This window comes from Cydia strobilella, chromosome 6, assembly GCF_947568885.1.
Source record: "Cydia strobilella chromosome 6, ilCydStro3.1, whole genome shotgun sequence".
Classification (NCBI taxonomy): Eukaryota; Metazoa; Arthropoda; class Insecta; order Lepidoptera; family Tortricidae; genus Cydia; species Cydia strobilella.
In genome coordinates this window covers 4,714,110-4,739,292 of record NC_086046.1, presented here as the reverse complement: position 1 = coordinate 4,739,292, position 25,183 = coordinate 4,714,110, and the positions used below count along the sequence as shown (strand labels likewise).

Here is a 25,183-nt window from a genome sequence, read left to right as displayed (position 1 = left end):
CTATGAAAATACGATCTTAAAACTGCCCATGCTGGAAGCGCCCATCGACAAAATACCAAAAACTATGATCTTCTGGAAAGATTACGCCATATCGTTAACAGAAGATCCGAAAGAAGGACTAAACCAAATAAACCTAAGAATATTCACAGATGGCTCAAAGACAAACGAAGGGACAGGATGTGGTGTCTTCTCAGAGGACCTGAACATACACATCACAAAGTCCCTTGGTGAACACAATACGGTATTCCAAGCTGAATGTTTAGGAATAATAGAAGCTTGCAATGCTATTACAAGACGACAAGTGAAACACGAAACCATACTAATACTGTCAGACAGTAAATCGGTACTACAAGCGCTATGCAGCGACAAACTTACTTCAGAGCTTATACTTGAATGTCATCGAAGCCTCACTGAAGTGAGCAAAGAAGGCAACAAAGTAACAGTACAATGGATAAAGGGGCATAGTGGATCAAGAGGAAACGATGCAGCGGATGAACTGGCCAGGAAAGGTTCAGAAACACCGGCATATGGACCCGAGCCAATCATGCCCCTACCAATATCCTACATACACAACCAGCTAGAACAACATCACAGACAACTGCACAACAAGTACTGGAATGAAATGAAGACATGCAGGCAAACCAAAGAAATTCTACCGGAACTGAACCACAAACTTACCAAAATATTACTGAAAACACCAAGAAGCCAACTACGTAAAATAGTAGGATTAATAACAGGACATAACACACTAAACAAACACCTACATATTATGGGTAAAACGGACAGCCCCATGTGCAGAGCGTGCATGGCAGAAGAAGAAACAACAAAACATATTCTCCTAGACTGTAAACAGGTAGAAGTATATAGGAGCAAATACCTAGGGAATCCATGCACACTAAAGGAAGCAACTAGCAACCTGAAGACCTTGCTAGGCTTCGTGGAGGAGCTGGGGTGGTTAGAGTAGCGCTACCTCGTTTCACGCAAAATAGGCACATTGGATGTCGAGTTGCGGAAAATGCCCAGCAAAACTAACTAACTAACTAACTAATCCGTATTCTAATCTTACCTCGTAAAGAGCAAATCCAATGAGGCAAACAATGAGGATGCCCACGAAAACTGCTACCACGATAATCCAGACAGGCACTTTCCCTTCTTGAAACACCAAAGTGGTAATTTCTCTGGTAAAGAAAATAAAAATTATTGGCGACTAGGTAAGTCGGTGAAAATCGTGTCTACAAGGTTTGACAGCGTTATACAGCGCGAAACATAGTGGCAACACCAGTTGTCACATCAATCATGATTAGGGGAGACCGTGGTGAGTTGAAAACATAGGTAAGATGACAAACAAAGACAATGTTGCGGTATCTGTAATCGTCTTCAGGCAAGGACGCATACTGAGATTACTGAGTGACCCGCGGAGGGTGAGGCGCGCCGCGGGCGGCGCGGCTAAACATCGTTTTTTCCAGCTCTAAAACAGTTATAGATGTCTCAAAGTTTCCATCGTTTCAACTTACCTCGGTCTCCCCTAATCATAATCACATGTTTTTTTAAATTATATTTCAGTGTTAAATTAGTTATTTACAAAACATAGTTTAATTCGTTGGCGGTTTGTGATCTGATTGAAAGATGTTTATGAATGATTTGCTGAAATGACGGTAGTGGTTACTACAGAGATCCGAAGGTTCAATCAAATTTATTAAAATTGTTTTAGGGCAATTGCGTCACGTTAATTAATACAACTTATGGGTTCTTACTCTAAGAACAAATTAAATTATTTTCTATGAAAATATTTTAATTTGTGTATTTTATTTCAGTTTATAGGTTCTTTTATACTAAACTTACGTTTTTTCCTTCTCTTGTTTGTCAGCGATCACTCTGAGGAATGTTTTTACTGTAGCGTTTGATTTCTGTAAAACTTTCTCTAAACCAAGTGAATTAACATCATTAGGTAATTGGAATCGCCTCTAACGCCCTAATTTTAAATACAACTGTCAATTGGTACTGTCAGTTCGAGAGGGTAAATAAATATTAAGTGTTTTTTTAATATTAATAATAAATAAGCCTGACATTGTTCTGATGCCATCCCCCTATGAGAATCTCGTGAAAGCCGAGGACATGTCCAGTAAGTAGGTAAGTACCTACCCAGAAAAGAAAGAAATAACCGCTATGTGGGATGTTGATTCGACGATCATTGTCCCGATAGTCGTTTCAGCGAACGGTCTAATAACGAAGAGTCTCGACCAACACCTAGAGAGATTCTCGGTAGGTGGCTGGATCAAGGGTCAGATGCAGTAAAAGGCGGTAGTCTTGGACACGGCGCGGATAGTTCGGCGATTCCTCTCTCTGCCTGACTACCGGTTGCTTGGACCTTTTTTGTATTTTACTTGTATATCCATATTACAAATCCCTAACCTAAGAAGACAAAAAAATATAGGAAAATAAATAAACGCTATGGTGAACGTACCAAGTTCATTAGGTACCGTAGTGATAGGTATGACCACGGTGATAGTTTCCTTGTGATTCAGGCTTCCCAGCTCACAGCTTAAGCCGTGGAAGTCGCTCTTACTGTTGTCATTCTTTAATGCGCACGAAGGCCTTTCAGATTCGCCGCTGTTAATCTTAAAAAATCAAAAGTTTATTTGCTTTGATACAGTTTGATAAAGTTGTTACGATGAAGTATACAAGGAGTAGGCGTGTAAATGTATTGCAATGAAGCTTAATTTACGCACACAACATCGCAATACATAATATATAGGTATATCAAAAGTATTAGTCATAATAGGTACCAGTGGGAACATTTTATAACAGAAAACAGTAACTCGCTCAACGATTCGTTCACCAACACGGCTTAGGACGCGGTCTGGACGCACGCGACCGGCGGGGCGGCAAGCGGCATATCAAGGCCGTTCATACATTAGGTCGAGCGCAATGTATGAACGGCCTTGATTAGCCGCTCGCAGCCCCGCCGATCGCGTGCGTCCAGGCCGCGGCCTTACTCACACCTGTATTAAATTATCGTAAGTAATGTGAGGTCCTTTGTACAGCCAGAGGTCACCAACGAGTCCGACCCAGTTGATCTCGCCTACGTTCGATATCTGAAATAAAAATTGTATAGATAATAAAACAACAAATAATTAAACACGGTGTTGTACTTTTGCAGCAAAAAACACAGAGTAGAAAAATCAAAACAATAGGACACAGAGATTTTTACAAAAAAGAAAGAAATAAAAAATATATTAGTAAGTATACTGTTTCATAAATGTAAAAAATCTGAATCAAGAGTCATGTCATGAACACAAAAAAAACGAATTAGAAAGAATTAATTAATAATTTGAAACATGATTAATTACTAAGACTAAATTCGGTAATCAGCAACCTGGTAACCATAAGGGATATACACTTGTTTTCATATGGCGAATAGGTGGAGGAATATTGTTCCAGCACCAAGAGAGTGCATATTAGCCCTTAATTTGTTCACAATGAGGATAAACGCGCAAATCTTAACGCAGATAGTGCTGCAATTGTTTGCGAAAAATACATGTCTTTACTTTATTGTGTTCCTGACAGTTGGTATAGACTATAGACATCTCGTATGAAATTCCTATAAATATAAATATAATTGATAGTAACTTACGGTATATGTGTGAAGTAATTTCTTTCCACTTTTAAAGTCATCTTTATGGAAGAATACCGGTTCGCCCTGGTCCGTTTTGCTGTAAATAAAACATAAAAGAGTAGAAATTAATAAAATGCGTGCGCATAGCTGAAGTCAAAACGTAGAGTCCCTTTCGCAGTTGTCAGTCTTTTACAACGACGTTTTTAACCATTCAGGTAGCATGTACCCTACTGCGAAAGGGACTCTACGTTTTGACTTCAGCTATGCGCACGCATTTTATTAATTTACATTATTTTTGTGTTGTTGGAATTATCTTTTATATGTTGGAATAATTTTGGAAATGGACATTAATCCCGCTGCGGGAGTTTGCCACGCGAAGAGTTAAATTGTCTAATTTATTCCGTTTGTGTCATGGTAGAAAATCAATAACACACAAACTAGGTGTAATTCACTTCCACAAGTTGTGGGTACAATAAAATAAAGAAAAATAATTTAACATAAATGATCAGCAGAAAAACTTTGTATAGCATTTACGGAACAGTCATATCAACCTTTCAATCTTCAATCCGTCGACATTAGTTATGAGTTCAAACTCAATGGAAGTTTTGTCGACAGGCTCGTTGGCGGTTTCGCAGCGGTTATAAACTTCGGCCACGACCTTTATTTTCTTGGTATCGCTCGTCAGTGCCTCCAGGCCTATCTCGATGTTTTGGTCAGATGCTGCCTGTAAGTAAAAAACGCATTAAAGGATTTGCCACACTGTATGTGTTCTGCGTGCAGCAGTCAGGTCAAACTTCAACTTCAAAGGTTACTGTCAATGTTGTTCATACATAATGCGGGTTTGATCTGACCGCTGACCGCAGAACGCATCCAGTGTGGCAAATGTTTATTCGATTTCTAGACCCAAGTGATTCCGTAAGTGCTGTGAACAAAGTTCTGTAGTTACGGAACACTAAAAATAATAAAAATTGCTTTTATATGAGGGCCTTTTGGAAAGCAACAGCAAATTAGCACTGCTTGATATAAAAACTTTATAGTATTGAAGTGGTTTACAACAAACTTCAACTAAGACATTGCATTTTCGTGCACTTTTATGAAATTTATGAACGTTAACAAGTATCTGAACAAAGATTTCACATGTTTAGATATTTTTTAGTACTTTGGCCGCTCCAATATATCTGATGGCGGCTTTACGGTAGGTGCCCTAACATAAATATTTTAAACATATATAGGACACTTACTATACTTACTCAGTCGTAATTTCAGTAGTTAAGGATTAACTTGGCGACTACTATGTATGTAGGTATTTATCTCATATAAGTATCTAATATCAAATATATTCATCCTTTGTATTTTTGCATAAGCAGAACATTATTATCATGTGTACCGAATATATGAGTAAAAAAATTACCTCTTTGTTTAAATCCCACTTGTTATTAGGCTTCAACGCTCTCTGCCGCTGGCAGATCCTGCGCGTGTCGCTAAAGACGGTGCAGTGCGGTGGCGCGCGGTGCACGTTCGCCGCGCCGCCGTACACGCTCAGCACCACGCACGGCCGGTACGCAGTGTCCGCATCGCCGTTCCGCACGGACACGTCGACGCGTACGGTCGACGAAGACCCGATTAAGTATGGATTCCTGTTGTTAGATCGAGTTTATCGCTTGAAGTTAAGTCCTTCGTGATTGGAACAATGACTATAGGTGTAATGGTAAGTTCATTGTTTGGGATTTTGTAGTTACGGAACACTACAAAATTTTCAACTAGGATTTTACACTGGGATTTTCAAAGAATTATAGGTAATACACAATTTTTGAATCTAATCTTAATGCGAGGCAAAAATCCAATCTGAGGTCACAGGGAATCGTTGGATGAGGGCTCCAAACGACCGGTCGCTGTGAAGATCGCTAACGGAGGCTTATGTTCAGGAATGAACATCTGTCGGCTGGTACAGGGATCAGCAAACTTTTTAGAAGAAGAGTCATCCGCAGTAGAAATCACCAGTTCTTAGAACGCAATGAGCTAGAAGTATTCGTTTTAATGGTCTTATACCGTGTTATTTTTTTTGGGTGACTGGAAGAGCCGCACTTGTACCTCCGAAGAGCCGCATGCTGCTCGCAAGCCTCGGTTTGCCGACCCCTGAACTAGTATGATGATGATCAAACATCAAATATGGTAAATTTTTACACGACTGCCCAAAAAAGGAGTGTATTTTATTAACCTGATATATAAGACATACAATATCCAGCTCATTTGGCCTCAGTCTGATAAATAAGACAAAACTTCGTGTAACTTCGTATAGGCGGCGGCCGGCGACACGAGCACGCTCGATGAAAAATTCTAAGCGGTTAAAAGGTTAATAATTCATGGTACTGATAGTGTAAAAATGTGTTAAATGATACTTACTGTACGTTGGTGGTAAGTTTGACAGACAGTTTCGGTTGGCATGGTTCCCTCTTGCACTCCGCTGCCCGCACGGACCTGGGGTGCCACAGTTTACTGTGGGGGCTCACGGTAGCTTTCGACGAATCAAATTCTCTACTATTTGCCGGATCGTTCAGGAGTTTAGCTGTTATGAGGAACTCGATTTCTTGATCGTAGTCTCCGTTCTGAAACAGGTGGTCGTCGTAGTGTTCGTCCAATTACTTATGGTTGTTAGATAGTGCGGTAAGATATCCGTTGTCCGGACATAGTCAGACTTTTTGAATGCGTTTTAGATGGGAATTTTGGAAACCTTCCAACGGCAAGTCAGTAATTGTAATTACCTAAAATATGTATTATTAAATTTGATGACCTGCCTAGCCTAGTGGGTTGTGAACCTTCCTATGAAGCCGATGGTCCAAGGTTCGAATCCCGGTAAGGGCATTAATTTGTGTGATGAGCACGGAGCATGTTCCTGAGTCATGGGTGTTTCCTGTGTAATATAAAAATATATATTTATCTATTTAAGTATGTATATCGTCGCCTACTACCCATAGTACAGGTCGATCTGTGTAAAACTGTCCCCAAATATTTATTATTTATTTATTTACTTACCCATATATGGTAGGTACAACGTATAGGGACCGTGCGCGTTGGCAGATCTGCCATCTTGCGACTTAACTCGGAAACAGAAACTTAACATTGCCTTTAAAGCAGGTGCTGCCCTCTACAGTTCACGCACACGGGTTGTAAGTTCTGCCATCTTTAAAACTACCAATATACAGAAGGCTCTTGGGCTGTCCCTTTATTATTTGTGGGCCTTTGAGTTTCAAGCGACTAAGCAATGATCTATTGTGACGGCCCTTTACAGTTCATTACTAATGCCCGTTGAATCCAGAAAATTCCAGATTCTTTGGGCCGTAATGTTCTGTACCTCATAGGGCTATTCCTTACCGTTCATGCACGCTCCCTATATAATGTCTATATTTATGTGTATTTAAGACCAGCGGGCTTAGCACGGTAGCATTTTTATCGCTTGTCACCATGCCTGTCACGTTCTAACAAGTATGTAAGTGCGAAAGTGACAGGCATAGTGACAGGTGATAAAAATGCAACCATGCTGACACCGCAGTTTACCTCAGATGTCGTTACATCTATGCTCCTGCAGCCGTTAGGCCTTTCTTTATTGTCGAGTAACTCATCGTATTCTATAAAGTCTTCATATGGTTTTGCGCCAGTCAAAGTAGCATTTGGGTGGGTTATCTTGACTTTTACTGCGAATTCTGTAAATGAATACATATTGTTACAAATGGTACTGGGAGTGTAGCAAAGATGACACACGTTTATCAGCAAACGCCAACTGAAAAGTAAGTTACAATCTATATTTTTGTATGTACAGTCGCCATCAGATATATCTGAGCGGTCAAGGCTCTCACAAATATCTAAACACGCCTCTATTGTCAAGGCGTTAGAGTGCGTGTTCAGATATTGTGAACACCTCGGGCGCTTCGATATATCTGATGGTGACTGCTGTACATAAATACGCTTTTATTGCTGACTGTAATTCTCATTTGCATGTCTTACATGTCTATCAAGTACTTCTCGAGACCTTTCTAATAAGCCTAAACTTGATGTGTTTGTGCTTTTCCATTTGAGGAGTTTTTGGCTACCTTACGAATTTGCAATGTCAATGAAAACGAAAAAAAAACTATACATAGTATTTTCAAATAAGTAATACAACCTCCACCAAATTGTATAACAGTTTATGGCAAAAAGTTATTATTTTACTTATCTGCTTCCTTAACCCGTGGAGCGCCCCAGTGTTAAGTAGCATGGGATTACGTGTGATACTAGGGCGCTCCATATAAGGAAGTGGTTTCAAGTAAAATTACAAGCTAAATAAAAGTATATAAAAGATGTATAGGAATGACAGATGCGAAGAAGTCACGTGACAATTTTCATACATTATTTAACTTTCAATTGGCGTTTTCTATAAACGATTAAGAGATCCTAGCAATAAAATAGAAATAGAAACGAAGATTTTGTCATGTTACTTACTAGCTGTAATGTTTTCTGGTTTACGAGGATATTTCGCATTTAGGCACACATTAAATGCAAATGAAGTCTTATCAATACGGTTCTGAAATAAAGTCAAGTTATGATACTAAGTATTAGTTCATTTAAATTTCACGCTGCTAACGCCCTGACCTTTATTAGGCCACCCACGCAAAGAGAGACAGCATTTCGTTGTTGTAGCACAAATCCGGGGGCCAGGGCTTTAGCCGCGTAACGCTGCGTCTTACGTAAGTGAACAACTCGCTAACGCGAAGTGAAGCGGCGCGGCGCGGCGTAGTCATACTTGTTATGAACAAAATGCTGCACTTCATGATAAAAGCAAGCCGCTCTGCACAGTGATAGTAGGGACCAAACTGAGCGATTTGACCCGCAGCAGCGGCAGTTTCACTCCTTAGGAACATAGATGGCGCCACTTCTTTAAAAAATATTTCAAAAAATTCTACAAGCTAAACCAATGAACCGATTTAAATGTTTAATATCTCAAATGAAAGCGCATTATATACATTACTTTTAAAAAAATACTCAAAAAAACGAGAATTGATAAAAACGGGAATTTTAAGTTTGTTTTTTTACTCGATTGATAGTTTTTACTTGATTTCTCAAAAAAATTGTATGGAATATGAATAGTTTAATGCATGTATATATTACTGAATAAATAACAAGTATTATAAAAAAAACCCGACACCGATATCTCTCATACTCTTCGAAATATGAAAGTTTGAATGTGAGTGTAAATTTCTTCAAGATATATTCCAAATAATTCTACAAGCTAAACTATTCGACCGATTTTAATGTTTAATATCTCAAATAAAAGCTCATTATATATACTACTTATAAAAAGATATTAAAAAAACATATACTGAATACTTTTGGCAAAAAACGGCATCTTAAGTTTTTTTTCTTACTCGATTGATAGTTTTTACTTGATTTCATAAAAAAAATTATGGAACATGAATAGTTTAATAAATATATATATAGTACTGAGTATATAAAAGTATTACAAAAAAACCCGACACCGATACCTTTCATTCTTCGCGAAATATTTAAGTTCAATTATGCACGTTCTTACAAATAAATTCTTTAAAAGAAATCTTCAACCGCAGTAAGTGCACTGATTTTAATATTAAATGTGTCATATGAAAAGAAATCACCCAATTTATTTTAATAAATAAAAAAATTAATAAATAAAAACTGAATAAAGTTTTTTCCTGGTGCTGAACTACAAAAAAATATAACAAATCTAAAATTAGGAATTATTTTTATTTAAAGTGACTACATTTGTAAACAAAAAACTCAAATGTCCTCTTCGGGTTCACCGGTAGATGTAGAACTGAAAAAAAAAGTAGTTTTGAGAAGTACTCGTACCATTTCAATACTACAAAATCACCGATCATACATGAACTGGTTGCTGTAGATTACTGTTGGATAATTTTTGTGCCTGTAGATTCACTGTTGAATTATTTTTGTGCCTAGTTGATTACCATTAAACCTATAATTTTGTGCCAGACCTGTAATCAGTGGTCAGCATGCAAAATAACTCTAGATTGAAAATTACATTAACTTACTTTTGATTTGTACAGCCACCTTTGCATGATTTACACTGGGCTGTGCATGGTAAGCTGACGCGACGACACTCACAACGCATAGTTTCGCAGCCAGATTTGCAGCCACACTGGTCCAAGAGGCTTAATTTCGACCAAATCGCTGTAACTGCCGACCATTCCGGAGTCCAACTCTCTTTTTCCTCAGTCCATCCCTAAGAAGATGGACATGGTATGGAAACTTCTGGTTTCATAGCGTTTCCCCATATATGGCCCGCTTGGTAAGCCGCTCGAAGTGCATGTTTATAGAGAGCAGCTGATGTAGGTGGCAGGCTTGTCACAAGCTTGTTTTTTTGAAGCAAACAAATATTTGTGAACTTCATTTACGTTTATGTGTTCCGTTTGGCCAAACAATAACACAAATCTAGGGTAACTTTATACTAAAATTAAAATATGTAGTTACACACCTGACAACTGACAAAATCAAAAACTTAAAAGTTGACATACTCCTATTTTCCCGTCTTTTTATAGTGGCCAGAGAAAGGCAGCTTGATCTGAACGAATTCTTGGAAGAATTCTTGAATTGTTGTACTGGAGTACGAAAACCAAATTTGTCCACCTTCGTTGTCAGTCAATGGAGGGCGTCGTTCAGGGAACAAATCTGATTTGGCCGAGAAATTAGAACCTGCCAACCCTGCCACCTACATCAGCTGCTCTCTATAAACATGCACTTCGAGCAGCTTACCAAGAGGGCCATATATGGGGAAACGCTCTGAAACCAGAAGGTTCCATACCATGTACATCTTTTTGGGGATGGACTGAGGAAAAAGAAAGTTGGACTCCGGAATGGTCGGCAGTTACCGCGATTTGGTCTCAATTAAGCCTCTTGGACCATTGTGGCTGCAAATCTGGCTGCGAAACTATGCATTGTGGGTGTCGTCGCGTCAGCTGGCCATGCACAGCCCAGTGTAAATCATGCAAATGTGGCTGTACAAATCAAAAGTAAGTTAATGTAATTTTCAATCCAGGGTTATTTTGCATGCTGACCACTAATTATAGGTCTGGCACAAAATTTTAGGTTTAATGGTTATCAACTAGGCACAAAAATAATTCAACAGTAATCTACAGCAACCAGTTCATGTATGATCAGTGATTTTGTAGTATTGGAATGGTACGAGTACTTCAAAACGACTTTTCTTTTTCAGTTTTACATCTACCGGTGAACCATATAATTTGACATCACCTAATAATAATTAGTTGCCCTTTTATTTTTGTATTTAATACACTGACAATTATCTGATTCAATTCGGCTTATATGTATAAAAACTACTAAATTGACCTACTTTTATATTATACACATAGATTTAAGATTAGACCCTAAGTATGCATGTATTATTGCTATGCCCCCACGGGGTCCATGTGGAACTACCAAGAATTTGTAATACCTATAAAACCATGGTTGCAATAAATAAATATGAACCCGAAGAGGACATTTAAGTTTTTTGTTTACAAATGTAGTCACTTTAAATAAAAATAATTCCTAATTTTAGATTTGTTATATTTTTTTTGTAATTCACCACCAGGAAAAAACTTTATTCAGTTTTTATTGATAATTTTTTTATTTATTAAAATAAATTGGGTGATTTCTTTTCATATGACACATTTCATATTAAAATCAGTGCACTTACTGCGGTTGAAGATTTCTTTTAAAGGATTTATTTGTAAGAACGTGCATAATTGAACTTAAATATTTCGTGAAGAATGAAAGGTATCGGTGTCGGGTTTTTTTGTAATACTTTTATATACTCAGTACTATATATATATTTATTAAACTATTCATGTTCCATAATATTTTTTTTAAGAAATCAAGTAAAAACTATCAATCGAGTAAGAAAAATAAATAAAAAGATGCCGTTTTTTGCCAAAAGGGTTCAGTATATGTTTTATGATTATTTTTTATAAGTAATGTATATAATGAGCTTTTATTTGAGATATTAAACATCGAAATCAGTCAAATAGTTAAGCTTGTAGAATTTTTTGAAATATATTTTGAAGAAATTTACACTCACATTCAAACTTTTATATTTCGTGAAGTATGAGAGGTATCGGTGTCGGGTTTTTTTTATAATACTTGTTATTTATTCAGTAATATATACATGCATTAAGCTATTTATGTTCCATACATTTTTTTTGAGAAACCAAGTAAAAACTATCAATCGAGTAAAAAAAAAACTTAAGATGCCGTTTTTTGTCGAAAGTAATTAGTATATATTTTTTGAGTATTTTTTTAAAAGTAATTTATATAATGAGCTTTCATTTGAGATATTAAACATTTAAATCGGTTCATTGGTTTAGCTTGTAGAATTTTTTGAAATATTTTTTAAAGAAGTGGCGCCATCTCTGTTCCTAAGGGGTGAAACTTGCGCTGCTGCGGGTCAAATCACTCAGTTTGGTCCCTACTAGCACTGTGCAAAGCGGCTTGCTTTTATCATGAAGTGCAGCATCCGGGCAAAAAATGGCCATAACAAGTATGACTAGCGGGTCCACGGCGTTTGCGTTAGCAACGAGATCTTGTACTATCAAAGGATTGATTCACCCCGCGCGCGCATTCGCGTGTTGTTCGCCTACGTAGTACGCTGCGTTAGTTTAAGGTATTTATTTATCTATGAGGCACTAGATGCTTGAAATAAAGATATTTCATTTCGATGTTGTTTACTTACTAAACAAAGACAAGGTCTTACCTGTAGGTCAGGAACAATAGTAATTATGTCGACGGTGATAACTGTCAAACAGCGGTACACCGCCACCTTGTTGTTACCAGGAGCTCCTATTGCCAGATCTGTATAAAACAAACGTTCATGTTTATAAATTAAAAATTAAAATGTTCTACGTTAATTTCGCCTACAGGCTAGGATAGGGTATGATAATACTATTACTTATTCTGTGGTAAGGGGTAGGTAAGTAATATACCTATACAAAATCAGGGACACTGGAAACACTCCACCGTATATGACCCCTTTGAGTGGGAAGCGCAAGCGGCGAAGCGTCCAGAGTGGAGATGGTTGGTGCAATCGAAGGTTGTTGATTTCTAAGAGCGAAGGAAGGTAGACCTTGACTTGCTCTAAAGGCCCGACCACCTACAGCCTTAACCTATTGCTACGTTGACGGAGTCCTGACAGGCCCTCGGTGCGGACGAGCACTGCAGACGAAGGTTGGATACTGCAGTCACATGAGGGCGCACGAGCGGGCGGACCAGCGTAGTTCCCGCTCCTAGACATATAACGCAGTCGCTGTGGCCGAAATCGGTCAGGAGAAGAGAGAGAGAGAGAGACCGCACCGCCTGGACCCAGCCATTTGTTGCGTCCTGCAACACCGAGGACGTTAGTACCTATGTGTCCCGAATACATTATCTTACGAAGGTCAATGACATCGTAAAGTGTACGATTTACGAGTGAAGTCCGGATTCGTCCTTAGGGTCGCGAAGTTATAATCTCGACACAATGCGAAGTTTACTTAATTCTTTTGCGGTAAGCGTTCCGACTGAACGTCTAAGACCTTGACAAGGAGTTTTGGCCGAAGGGTGTCAAGTTCCGGCGGTTCCACAGCCGGTTCCCTGACACTGCGGTTGCGTGTTGCGTAATTTAACGCAGCCATAATGTGTTTTGAAGTTTTTAGTTTTAAGATATTTTTTTATATAATAATGTATGCTAGTTTTAAGGTATGCATTAGGGGTCACTAGTTGCCTGAAATAAGGCTTTTCATTTAATTACATTTCATAACTGCCTGGTTTTGGCAGTGGCACAAGAAAAGTACCTACCTAGTATTTCATACTGAATGGTCATGCACCACCCCGCCCCGCGGCCGTCGATTGACAGGATCTAAATTCGATAGCAACTCGACGACGGGCAGTTTAAAATCCGAGTGTATTGTACCATGTACGGGTGCTTGTAAATTTCAGTAAAAAAAAATTTGTAACATGTAGTCACGGTTACCCCAAAATATTGCCTAACTGCCCCAAAAAACTCGCCGACGATCAGCGAGAAGAGAGCAGCGTTGAATAAGTTTTTTTACTTGTATTTTAAATCCCTTAATGTTTAATTTTCAGACTTAAACGTATAATTATGTAGTTTAAATAGTTTTGAATGCTCATCAAAAACAGAATACAATACAAGGCAGGCAAACCCCACTGTCCAGTGGGAATAATAATTGAGAGAGCACAGCAAAAATATAAAGAAGTAAATATCAGGCAATAATGATAAGCCCGACAATAAGACAGATCAAAAACTTGGGTGCGATTTTTGATGACTGAATGTAGCAATGTATTGAATATTGCATTGCATGCAAGTTTTCGCGCCGTGTAATGGCTTTACCACGGCTTGACTGTAACACTAAAAGCTAAAAAGTTGAAGATCAACTTGCCACTGCATGCGTTGTCAGAGTACTTGTTGGCGACCAGACTCAGGCCCAGATTTTGGAAGGCGGCAGCCTCGGGCTGGAACCGCTGCAGCCAGGAGGTAGTCGTCGATTTGTCGTCTAGGGCCGACCCCGCGTACAGGTATACGGCACCCTTGCCATCGTCTTCATATGGAGCCCCTATGACTATTTCTGTAAACAAATGTTAAACTAAACATTCGACTAATTTTATGGTTATAAACTCACGTATTTTAGTCACTTGCGTGACATGTTTCAGATCCTGGTCCCAATTTTCAAGCACTAACAGTGCATGACAAGCGTTCACGATTAACGCGTATAAGCCGCGCCCCGCGTATTGTCGCTAGCGCAGCGCTGGGCGCGCGATGAGATAACCGCTTGGTTTCTTAGGTACTACCTACTCGTAAGTATCATTTTTTTAAAGTGGAATATTTCATTATATTTTAGTTTGTCCTCAAACAGACATTAAAAACATAGAGTCGATTAATCAAGACGAAAAACATTTTCAGGCCGAATTGATTCTTTTTCCAATGTGTCCGATGTATATTTAAAAAGGAAATGTTTTTTTTTTTACTTTTAAGCATTATTGCAAAATGATATTAAATTAAAACGAACATTCGATTAGTTAGAGATTACGTAATAATGAAAACATAAACGAAACGGAGATGCGGTAGACCCCACTGGCTGTAAATATTAAGAACTAAATATCATTTTGATAATATCTGTCGATAGTTCTTGAGTGAAGTCAGCTGCCGACAAGGTCTAGTTTTACCTCAGGACCAAAAGATCCAACGGCAGTGGCTTTGTGTGTTCTTTTTTAGGGTTGGGTTGCTGAGCGGGTGGAAAAACGGGGCATGTTCAACATACTACACGAATTAGGCACTAGACGCAACACTTACCATCTTTTCCGTCTATGTCCATGTCCCCGATGTTGGCAATGGCGTAGCCAAAGAATGCTCCATTTTTATTAGGGCCTTTAATTTGCTTCACATTCTTCATAATCTGTAAATTTACTTATTGTTTTGTTTTATACAATATGTAAGTATTGGTCGACTAGTTTGATTGTAAGTAGAAGGGATGTATAGTCTAATCTACTGGTTATAGAGCACTCTGTAACGTTAGGTATTAGTGCAAAAAGTACGGAGCAATAATTAATAATTATTTGTAAACTAACATTTCGACTAAAGTGTATGTTACTTACTTTCTTTGTCTTATGCCTATAAATGTACACGATACCGGTGTGGTACTTGTCGTCACCTCTGAAATGCGCGGGCGCACCGACGAGTAGCGAGGTAGTGTCGCCGCCGAGTTTGGCAGAGCACAGGGCTGCGCCGAACATGGACCCCACACCTCCTGCCGGGTCGTCCACGTCTGACTGCCACTTTTGGCCATTGTCAAAAATGATCACCTGAAAGTTAAATTTCAATTGTCAGTGGTCTTCATCTGTCAGCAGTTAAATTTTAACTTTCCAGAGTTAATGCACGACTTCCAATAAATAATAATCTCATTGCTTAATAGTACATTATGATACAAGTGTGCTAAGTTGGTCATTACACACGAGGCGATATTGTGCGCGTGAGCTGTAAGCGAGCGCGCAATAAGAAAGCCGATGTGTGTAATGACCAATGCACACGCGTTTCATACGACGTTTTTCAACACACTTGCGAGAAAAAAAGAAACTTTCATATTAATCAAATTTTAATAATGAAATAAAACTATGAAAACGGATTATATCGCGTATATTGAATTTATAATACATCCCGACGTTTCGAACTCTTTACAGCGTTCGTGGTCAACGGGTGACTGAGGAAAAATTACAAAATGCAAAAATACCCACATACTAAAATAATGAACAATCATAGACTACAAACTTTAAGGCTGGTTGTACATGCAAAATCGGTTCATAAGGCTAGTTATACACTATAATTATTTTTCAAGTAAAGATATATATATATACGCGATAAAAAAAAAAAAAAAAAATTAATAGTTAAAACAGTATTGTGTGTTTCATCTGTCATACTCGTACTGCCAGCCGGCCCTCGCTCGCCCCGGCCGCGGGCGGCGCGGCGGGCGGGCCGGCCGGGTCGCGCGCCGCGCACTACGCAGGCGGTCGGGCGCGCCCGTGCCCGCCAGTCCGACCAATTAAAGAAGGCTCCCTTTCCATGCATATTATTAGCAATCAGTTAGCTTCTTAACTCAGTCGGATAATATAATGAAAAAGCACGAGTGGAATAATACACTGAAAGAGCACGCGTGTTTAATATCTAGGATTATGAGCCAAAAATCGGTGGAATAAAAACGTCGTTTTGAGCAAGTGTGTTGAATTTTTTTTTAATACTTCACATACTTAACTTCTTATTATTTGTACCATGTAATTTTTAATGTGTATATTTGTACAATAAAGAGTTTACTACTACTACTACTACTACTACTTAATGATCCGTTTTTATTGTCATTGAGTACATATTTCTGACCCACCTTTCCGATGCCGAAATCGCCATATGGTGTGCCAATTGCTACATCTGGCTTTGGATATTTAGCGCGTGTTTTTATAAAAATACCACTTGCAATACTGTATCCTGAAAATAAACAATTTGCATAAATTACAATGTTGTGGACAAATTTTATAATGTGATACCCCGAGCTGCTGTAGTATAACTTTAAGTAGGATGCAATTACAAAATATCATGTGATACGCGTATTTATACCAACCCTTTTCAGTGAAAAGGAAAACATCTTGAGGTAGGGACTGATCCCAACAACAACGCCTAGTTTCCCCTCTGGGTTGGAACTTCTAAGGTACATTTTCGCGTTAAATGACGAAGATTTGGATATGAAGCGTTCTCGCGTGTTTTATTATAAGATTTATAAGTGTATAAGAAGGTCCAAATAATACTTGCACAGCAAGAAGATGTTGGTCCGCCCTTTAATTTATGTTTATAATTGATTTAAACCTTGTTTAATAAATCTTCCAGACCAGACCCGATACCGGATGAAAATGCCCATTCCAGGGAATTTTCAGGAAAAATCAGTCTCGGGAATTCCCGGGGAATCATGCCCTAGTTGGAATTATCGATATCGATAGTTGGGTAATGGAAGAAAAAAAATGGTCTTCAATAAATAAATAAAAAATTAAACAAGGTTTTTATAAAATTATATAGAAACAGATGCAATTTCGTCTTTGAAATCTACGTCAATAGGTACACACAGCAGCACATGACATTATATTTGGTTTGTGACAGTAATAGGAGTAGATAATCATTAGGTATCATTAATTTCTCAAACTTCTCTGGGAGTAAACAAACAGTTTCGTTTATCACTATAAAGTCATTTTTGTCTACTATTAAATTATGTATTCTAATTGTATACATTTGTATATAATTTTATACAAATCTAAATTTTTTTTAATAACGTTTTTAATTGGTTGACCCTATTTTTCTTCTATTACACAACTATCGTTATCGAAAAAAAAATGTTTCTAACTCTAGCAAGATTGCGGCGACAGTCTTTTGTTTTGCCGTGATTCCAGGCTGGTCTTGGCTCATTAGGAAACGATGATGAAGAAGTAGAAAGTTGAAGCTGTCGAATTATAGTACATTATGATACAAGTGTGCTAAGTTGGTCATTACACACGAGGCGATATTGTGCGCGCGAGCTGTAAGCGAGCGCGCAATAAGAAAGCCGATGTGTGTAATGACCAATGCACACGCGTTTCATACGACGTTTTTCAACACACTTGCGAGAAAAAAAAGAAACTTTCATATTAATCAAATTTTAATAGTTAAAACAGTTAGTATTGTGTCATACTCGTACTGCCGGCCGGCTCTCGCTCGCCCCGGCCGCGGGCGGCGCGGCGGGCGGGCCGGCCGGGTCGCGCGCCGCGCACTACGCAGGCGGTCGGGCGCGCCCGTGCCCGCCAGTCCGACCAATTAAAGAAGGCTCCCTTTCCATGCATATTATTAGCAATCAGTTAGCTTCTTAACTCAGTCGGTTAATATAATGAAAAAGCACGAGTGGAATAATACACTGAAAGAGCACGCGTGTTTAATATCTAGGATTATGAGCCAAAAAGCGGTGGAATAAAAACGTCGTTTTGAGCAATTGTGTTGAAAAAATATTCTTAACATAGGTATGTACAGTCAAGGGCATAAATATATATACATTCCCAAAGTTTCAAAAATATGTGTAAGCTCTTACACCTTGGACAATAAAGTCGTGTACACATATTTTTGAGCAATTTGTCTGGATCGATATTTTTGCCTTCGACTGTACAAAAAAGTTGTTTACCAAAGTTGAAGCCGTCTGGGTTAGTAGAACTAAAAATCTTAGGAGGGGTGGACTCCGATTCCGAAGGATCGATATAAGTCATCACTCGACCTAAAAAAAATACTGTGTTTTGTGAAATGCTTTTTAATTTATAAAAATTTTTTTTAGATATGTAGGTATTTAAAACTTGATATTTCGGTAAGAAGTACTTAATGCATTTCTTTTTTGTTGCTTGACATAAATAAAAATATACGCATTAATAGTATATTACATACATAGGGTAGTAAAGTAATAAATGTCTCAGATCACATGTAGGCACATGTACCTAGGTGATTGTGATAAACATGTCATCTGAAGCTTTCTTATTTACTGGCCGAGTGGCCGAGATGTGTATACTATTTTTCTGCAACGAAAAGGGGCATCTTCGTTTGCGCAGTGGGCCGAAAGTTGACGCTTTCCGGCCAGAGGGCAGAAAAAACTATTAACTGCATAAGGCTGACAAAATTAGAGGATTTTAATTTACGTTTTTTTCTTTTGTTTCTTACACTCCTTTAAAATATATTCGATTGGTTCACTTGCTTACCTGCAGCGATAGCTGGACTCCCGACCCGCAGTGCACCCTTCATATCTATGTCCATACTCCAGCCGAAGGCATCAGTCACATTTTCTAAAAATATAACATCGTTAGAGCGTTTTCACACTTGCCTTTGAGTTCCGATAATTATTCTTGACTCGTGCAAAATCTATCGGAATAACCCTAATACATTTTAGAGCTCTAAAATAAGTTTCAAGTTTGACTTGGGTCCTCAACAGCAATTTTATAATTTATTTGATTATATGCAATATTATATTTACATTGCAAATATATGCAAACAAATATTTCGATATTACCTCTCTGACATCTGTGGAATGTGAATTTAAAAAACGTTATTGTTGAAAATTTAAATTATGTTTATGTTTAGTTTACAGCATTCAAAAAGTCAGGATGTAATTTAAATTCATTACACGACATATATACCGATTAAATAGTTTTATTTCATGAGTAACTATCGCGGTAACCGAAGATAACTAGCATTATCCTTCCTCATTTATTTATATTGTGCAATTTACCAGCCTTCTACTTTGAAGCCCAACTTTTACATTTTAAGTGAAGTCTAAGTATATCCATTTTGTAACAAATCTTATGGCATTTCTATTGCTCTTTAGCAATCTTATGGCATCTCAATTGTATTTTATTGTTGTCCCGCTACATAAAGGTAGAAAAACTGCCTGGGGAGGCAGCTGATTTGAGAATAAAATTTGTAACTAAATGTATGGCCCTCCCACTCCTCTTGGCCATCCACCATATACAAAAAGTTTAACAATCGCAGAGTATGCAATACATGTCTTGAATAAATTAATTAATTGATATCAAACCGTTATGCGTGCGATTTATGGATCGGTCCTCCTTTGAGATCTGGAGCATGTTGGTGAAATGGCTGCCAGGATTTTTATACTCTTTATAAAAACAACGTCCGTTCGTGCCAAACATTTGTCCTGTAAAATAAATGTTGCCTTTAATCCGTGGAGCGCCCTAGTATCACACATGTGATCTTTCCTATATATGGCCTTGTGGACCGCGAAGTGCCGTACTACAAGAACTTACCTGCTCCAGTTCTCGAAAATGGTTGTGCCACGCTCTATTGGGATCGATCTATCATCACTGACAGGACTATTGTAGCCAATAAGCCTGACATCGTGCTGATAGATCGAACGCAGCGCCGGGCCGTGCTCGTCGACGTCACCATCCCCCATGATGAGAATCTCGTGAAGGCCAAAAAGGACAAGTCAGTAAGTACCTAGACTTGGCTCACGAGATAACCGCCATGTGGGATGTTGACTCGACGATCATTGTACCTATAGTCAGCGAACGGTCTCATAGCGAAGAGTCTCGACCAACACGTAGAGAGACTCTCGCTGGGTGGTTGGATCAAGGGTCAGATGCAGAAGGCGGTAATTTTGGACACGGCGCGTATAGTACGTCGTTTCCACACTCTGCGACCCTGACCACTGGCAGCTTGAGCCTTGCCCCGCTGCCGGCGGCACCCTTAGGGTAGGTTTTTTATAATGTGTTTAAGTATATATTTTTTGTATTGTTTTGTAAGTGCTTTTATATTTTACCTTTATATACATATTGTAAAAATTCTAACTTAAGAAGAAAGATAAATAAAGGAAAAAGTATCATGTTACACACACACCTGCTGCCTGTATTTTGCTCGTACACCGAGGAGCACACACCTAAAACAAAGATTTAATTAAATGTTGAAATATCTATTAGCTACTAAGACGATTCTCTAAACCAATAATACACAAATACCAAATACTCACAAAAAGATATTCGTCGCCAGCCTTCACACTAGCTCCAAGCCAGAAACTATGGTTATAAGTGTCATCCCCATGAACTGAAAAATATATATCAGTTATCCTCGGAATTGATTAAGACGAGAGTGGACGACCGGCGCAAAATCGTCTTTCCATACAACCGGTATAAATATATCCATAGAAGAAAATGAGTTTCCTCTATGGTAACATTATTCATAATATGTTTATTATGTTGTGTGTGTGTGTCGAAGTTTTAATTACTATAAGAGTTAGGAGCATAGCATTTAATAATTGGTGAATTAATGGGTAATAAGTGGGGAATTAATCAAAAAAATCTAAAAAAGTCAAACGAAAGGGCAAAGCTATGGTTAATATGTACCTATATGTACAATTGTACATAAAATTATGTAAAAATATTTTCCATAATGTCAATATCCAGAGAGGAAAATGGGGACTACGTTTGTATGGAAAAGTGGTCGTCCCATTTCCTCTGAACATACCTGGCTCCACAGAAAACCGTTGACCACGGCAGTCGTGCCCAGCTGCGTTGCTGAGTAGAGACCATTTTGGCTTCAAATGTTTCGACTGTTTTATTTACCTTTGCTTTGAGGTTGCTATGTTGTTTATTTGTATTGATTGTACTGAAGCGTTACTACCGGAGATATGACATTGAGCCATCGCACTGGGAGACTTCGGCACAAGATCGGCCGAAATGGAGGCATACAGTGACTACAGCAAAAGTGCAAGCCTTTGAAGAGCAGAGGCGAGTGGAACTCGAAGCGAAGCGTGACGAGTTAAAGACCCGACCACCTGCGGTCATCAACTATAATTTTGTAGGAGGGGTGCTGACCTGCGGTGAATGTGGCCGTACATTTACTGCAAAAATAGGTTACGTCAGCCACCTGAGAGCTCACGATCGTCGGTCTCACTAGCCACAACAAACTCAGTCGCCGAGGCCGAAACCGGCCAGGACAGGATGATGATGATGATTGATTTTGAGCCATTCTATTCAATTCATTTACCTCTGGATGTAACGGCTGGGAGTGGCACCGACATCTGAGTACAGTTTTGGGTCGACAGATCGCACGAAAACACTTGGCCATCTTTGTCTGCTCGGGGAGCACTTGCGACTAGCCTGGAATAAAGTACGTTTATTTATTTAATTTAAATGGGTAATGGGTAAATCAATTTTTGTGTCACTCGTTGCTATGGTTACGGTTAGCATATAAACAACACTTTCAAAGCGCCTGGGTTAGCCTTGTTTATAAATACGAGTATTCCGAATTTTAAATCGATAGTGTAAGTATACTCTGGCAATCCCACTGTCAGTAGAAAAAGGCGCGAAATTCAAATTTTCTACGGGAGGTCAACCCTTATCGCCAACATTTTTTAAATTTGCTGCCTTTTTCTACTGACGGAAATGGCTTGCCAAACTATAGTTCTCGAGATATTAAATAATGTGACAGATAAACAAACGGACAAAATAGCGTTCAAAATAATGTTACTTTTGATACGGAACCCTAAAAATGCATGCTTATGATGCTTAGCCGACAGATTTGGCTGTCCGTATGTGAGACACGTCGTTAGGATGACAGACAAGACAAACGATGGACTCACAGACTGACCACTTGGAAGCGGCCATCAGGTACAAGAATACAAGGAAAACCCAAAGCGCGATGGACTGACGAAATAGTGAGACTGGCTGGTGATCAATGGATGTACAAAGATAATAAATAACAATAGAGACGCTAGACATCACTCGGAGGCCTTCTCCTTTGAGTAGCGAGGGTTTTTTTTACAAATGTTAGAATGCAGGGTTATTTTGCAGAAATAAGTTTAGTTAATACCTACAAATACTTAAACATAATAACCGGCAAAATAATAACAAATTCTTATTGTCATTTTAATCGGTGTCTGTCGCTCCTTTTGTGACATGAAATATGCAAATGAAATGATTATATTTAAGTTCTCATTTCAAGTGAATTGTACAAATTCTTATGAGAATAAAAAATCTTTAAACCAAAACCGAAATTTAGTAATGTGTAATTTTTTTTGTAAGAAATATAAGGCACACTGCTGCGAAATGCATGTTTCCATTAGTGTATATTTATATTGAAACTATCTTTATAAATAGGTATAGAATAGTTAAGTAGGTACTAACATTGGGAACGTAAGTCTACTAACAATTTGTCGGAATCCATAGTTACTCGAAATAAATGCTTTCATTTCAATTAGAATTATTCCTATAGGTAGTTTGGGAATTTTCAACATGGCAAACGAGGAAAGTCATCATATTACTTTGTCATTCCAATTATTATTGTCATGGATAAATTTAAATATGTTAGCGCTAAAGTAGAAGGAAATAATGAATAATTTAATTATTTTTATTCTCGCAGCTACGTAATATTGTTTTACAAGGGGTCAAAGTTGTTGTTTAACGCCTCGTACTATAATATTGATAACCGAGCAAGATATAAATATTGGTTCGAAAAGTGCAATATTAAGCATTGCAAGGGTTTCAATTCAAGTGATTTTTGAAATCTGACCTGCATATTGCTAGTTGAATATGTAGAAAATTAACGATTTTTGACATGATATTCTTGGTTTCATTTTGTAATAAATTCTTCGTACTTAGCTTAGCGTCCTTACTTTAGAGATGTATTTATTATATTTGAATTATATGATAATTCTAACATAATTACTCATTATTTGTAAACGCAATGCTGTATCCGAAGAACGCGTCACTCAACGGCTCAGGAGGTCGGATGGTCGTCATGGATGGCTCGTGGAAATACGCCGCTTTTATGGCCACCGCTTGCACCAGCAAGCAACATTGTGGCACTGTAACGTAATTTACAGTTTTTATTACTGTTGCAAAATGGTCCGTTTCTTTACATAGGAGACATCACTGCACGTTATAAAACAAAGTCTCAATATCACATCACATGGGCCAAGCAATAAGAAGGTATAGAGGAAAATGCTTGCAACACAATTTTTTACTCCGTAACTTTGTTTGGACTAGTTAGGAGGTGAACATATCAAATGTCCCCGGCCATAGCCTTTGAGCTGGGGGGAAGGGGGGTAGGAATGTCCCATTTTACGGTTTTTCACATATCTTGGAAACTGTATCTTAGCGACATGACTACTTAGACAAACCAAAAACTGTTTAAATTTGCTACAAGTTTAATTAAGTAAAGTTTGTCGATATCTTGAATAGTTTTCGGGATATCCTCTCTTGAAAGTTTGTTCGGGGCTCTCAATTTTATCTTTACTTCTACATCAGCGAAGCTATGTTTGGTATCGTTTTTGAATAAATCGGGAGTGCCAAATTTATTTATGGTATCACATTGATACCATCACTCGTCTGTAAAGTAAATAAATGTTAGCCTTAATTAAGTAAGAATATAAAAGGATAACTTACACCACATGGCTCGCCTTTGACTCTGTAAAACCAACTGACTGCCTGATTATAAAACAATTAAGGAAGTTATGCTGGTATTCATCATCTGTAATTATATATTTACTGCCAAGTTTCCTATTTTACGCGTCGCGTCGTGTATTGGTTTAGCCAATACTGAATATTTAGTGCTTAAACGTCAATTTAATGTATACTAATAAAATATTACACTCAATAAAAACGAGTCACTTTTTTATGAAAATTTCTATGCAGTGACTCTTTTTAATTAATCTTGATGTATATGACCGATGTAGTCAATAAATTGTGTTTTTGCGGTTTGCTACTGAGAGGAAATAATTAGTTTTTAAATTATTATTCATAGGTAGAGTAAGTAACCCTGCCTATGCAGCTGATGGTCCCGGGTTCGAATCCCGGTAAGGGCGTTTATATGTGTGATGAGCACAGATATTTGTTTCTGAGTCATTGAGTTTACTGTGGGAGTCGTGGGACTTACTTAGTCAATTTGTCCTTTCATTATTCTTCTTAAGACTGCACCGACCGTCCAGTGGGGCCCTCATTGGAGAAATTGTATTTTATAATTAATTGATGTGCTCGTATAAATCAGTATTTTACTATTGTTGTCCTACTGATTCCCCAACTTTTGGTCTTTGTCACATAGTTTCATTTTGCTTATTTTTTGCTTTATCACCTAAACGGAAAAATGTGGACACCATTTGCAGGATCACCCCAAGAATGATCCCAACTGAAACCCTTCTGTTATGGCTAAGCTGAAAAACAATCAAATAGGAGTTCAGCTAAAAATTAAAAATCGTGGTTGGTTCCTTTTATTTTAGCATTTTGTACGAATGGACGAAACGTTCTAGTTTGTGTGATTCGACTTAACAAGTTATTGGCCGGTTTTTATTTTTAACTTCGAGCCATAGTATACCGGGTGTGGCCTGTAGCACAAGCAAATAATTAAAACATAGATTGTACTTCTCAAACTGTGATACATTTGTTTAATAACTTTTAATAATTATGAAGTCTTTAGACCTATTTCTCATACAAATTAAATAT

General features: G+C 38.1%; 1 protein-coding gene across 1 annotated transcript; it reads right to left on the bottom strand.

Moving 5' to 3' along the window:
- Window positions 1-1,838: 1,838 nt before the first annotated feature.
- On the bottom strand, window positions 1,839-24,243 carry LOC134742319 (integrin alpha-IIb-like). Its single transcript, XM_063675369.1, has 23 exons — window positions 24,131-24,243; window positions 23,412-23,550; window positions 21,732-21,844; window positions 20,716-20,789; window positions 20,586-20,625; window positions 19,765-19,884; window positions 18,932-19,015; window positions 18,370-18,459; window positions 16,561-16,661; window positions 15,284-15,490; window positions 14,982-15,084; window positions 14,071-14,256; window positions 12,802-12,921; window positions 12,393-12,490; window positions 8,093-8,174; window positions 7,172-7,317; window positions 6,020-6,222; window positions 5,028-5,253; window positions 4,168-4,340; window positions 3,635-3,713; window positions 3,003-3,095; window positions 2,465-2,618; window positions 1,839-1,921 (listed from the first exon to the last, which is right to left on the bottom strand). The coding sequence occupies exons 1-23, from the start codon at window positions 24,135-24,137 to the stop codon at window positions 1,839-1,841; spliced, it is 2,721 nt and encodes a 906-aa protein (XP_063531439.1). The 5' UTR covers window positions 24,138-24,243.
- Between the last annotated feature and the right edge of the window lie 940 nt (window positions 24,244-25,183).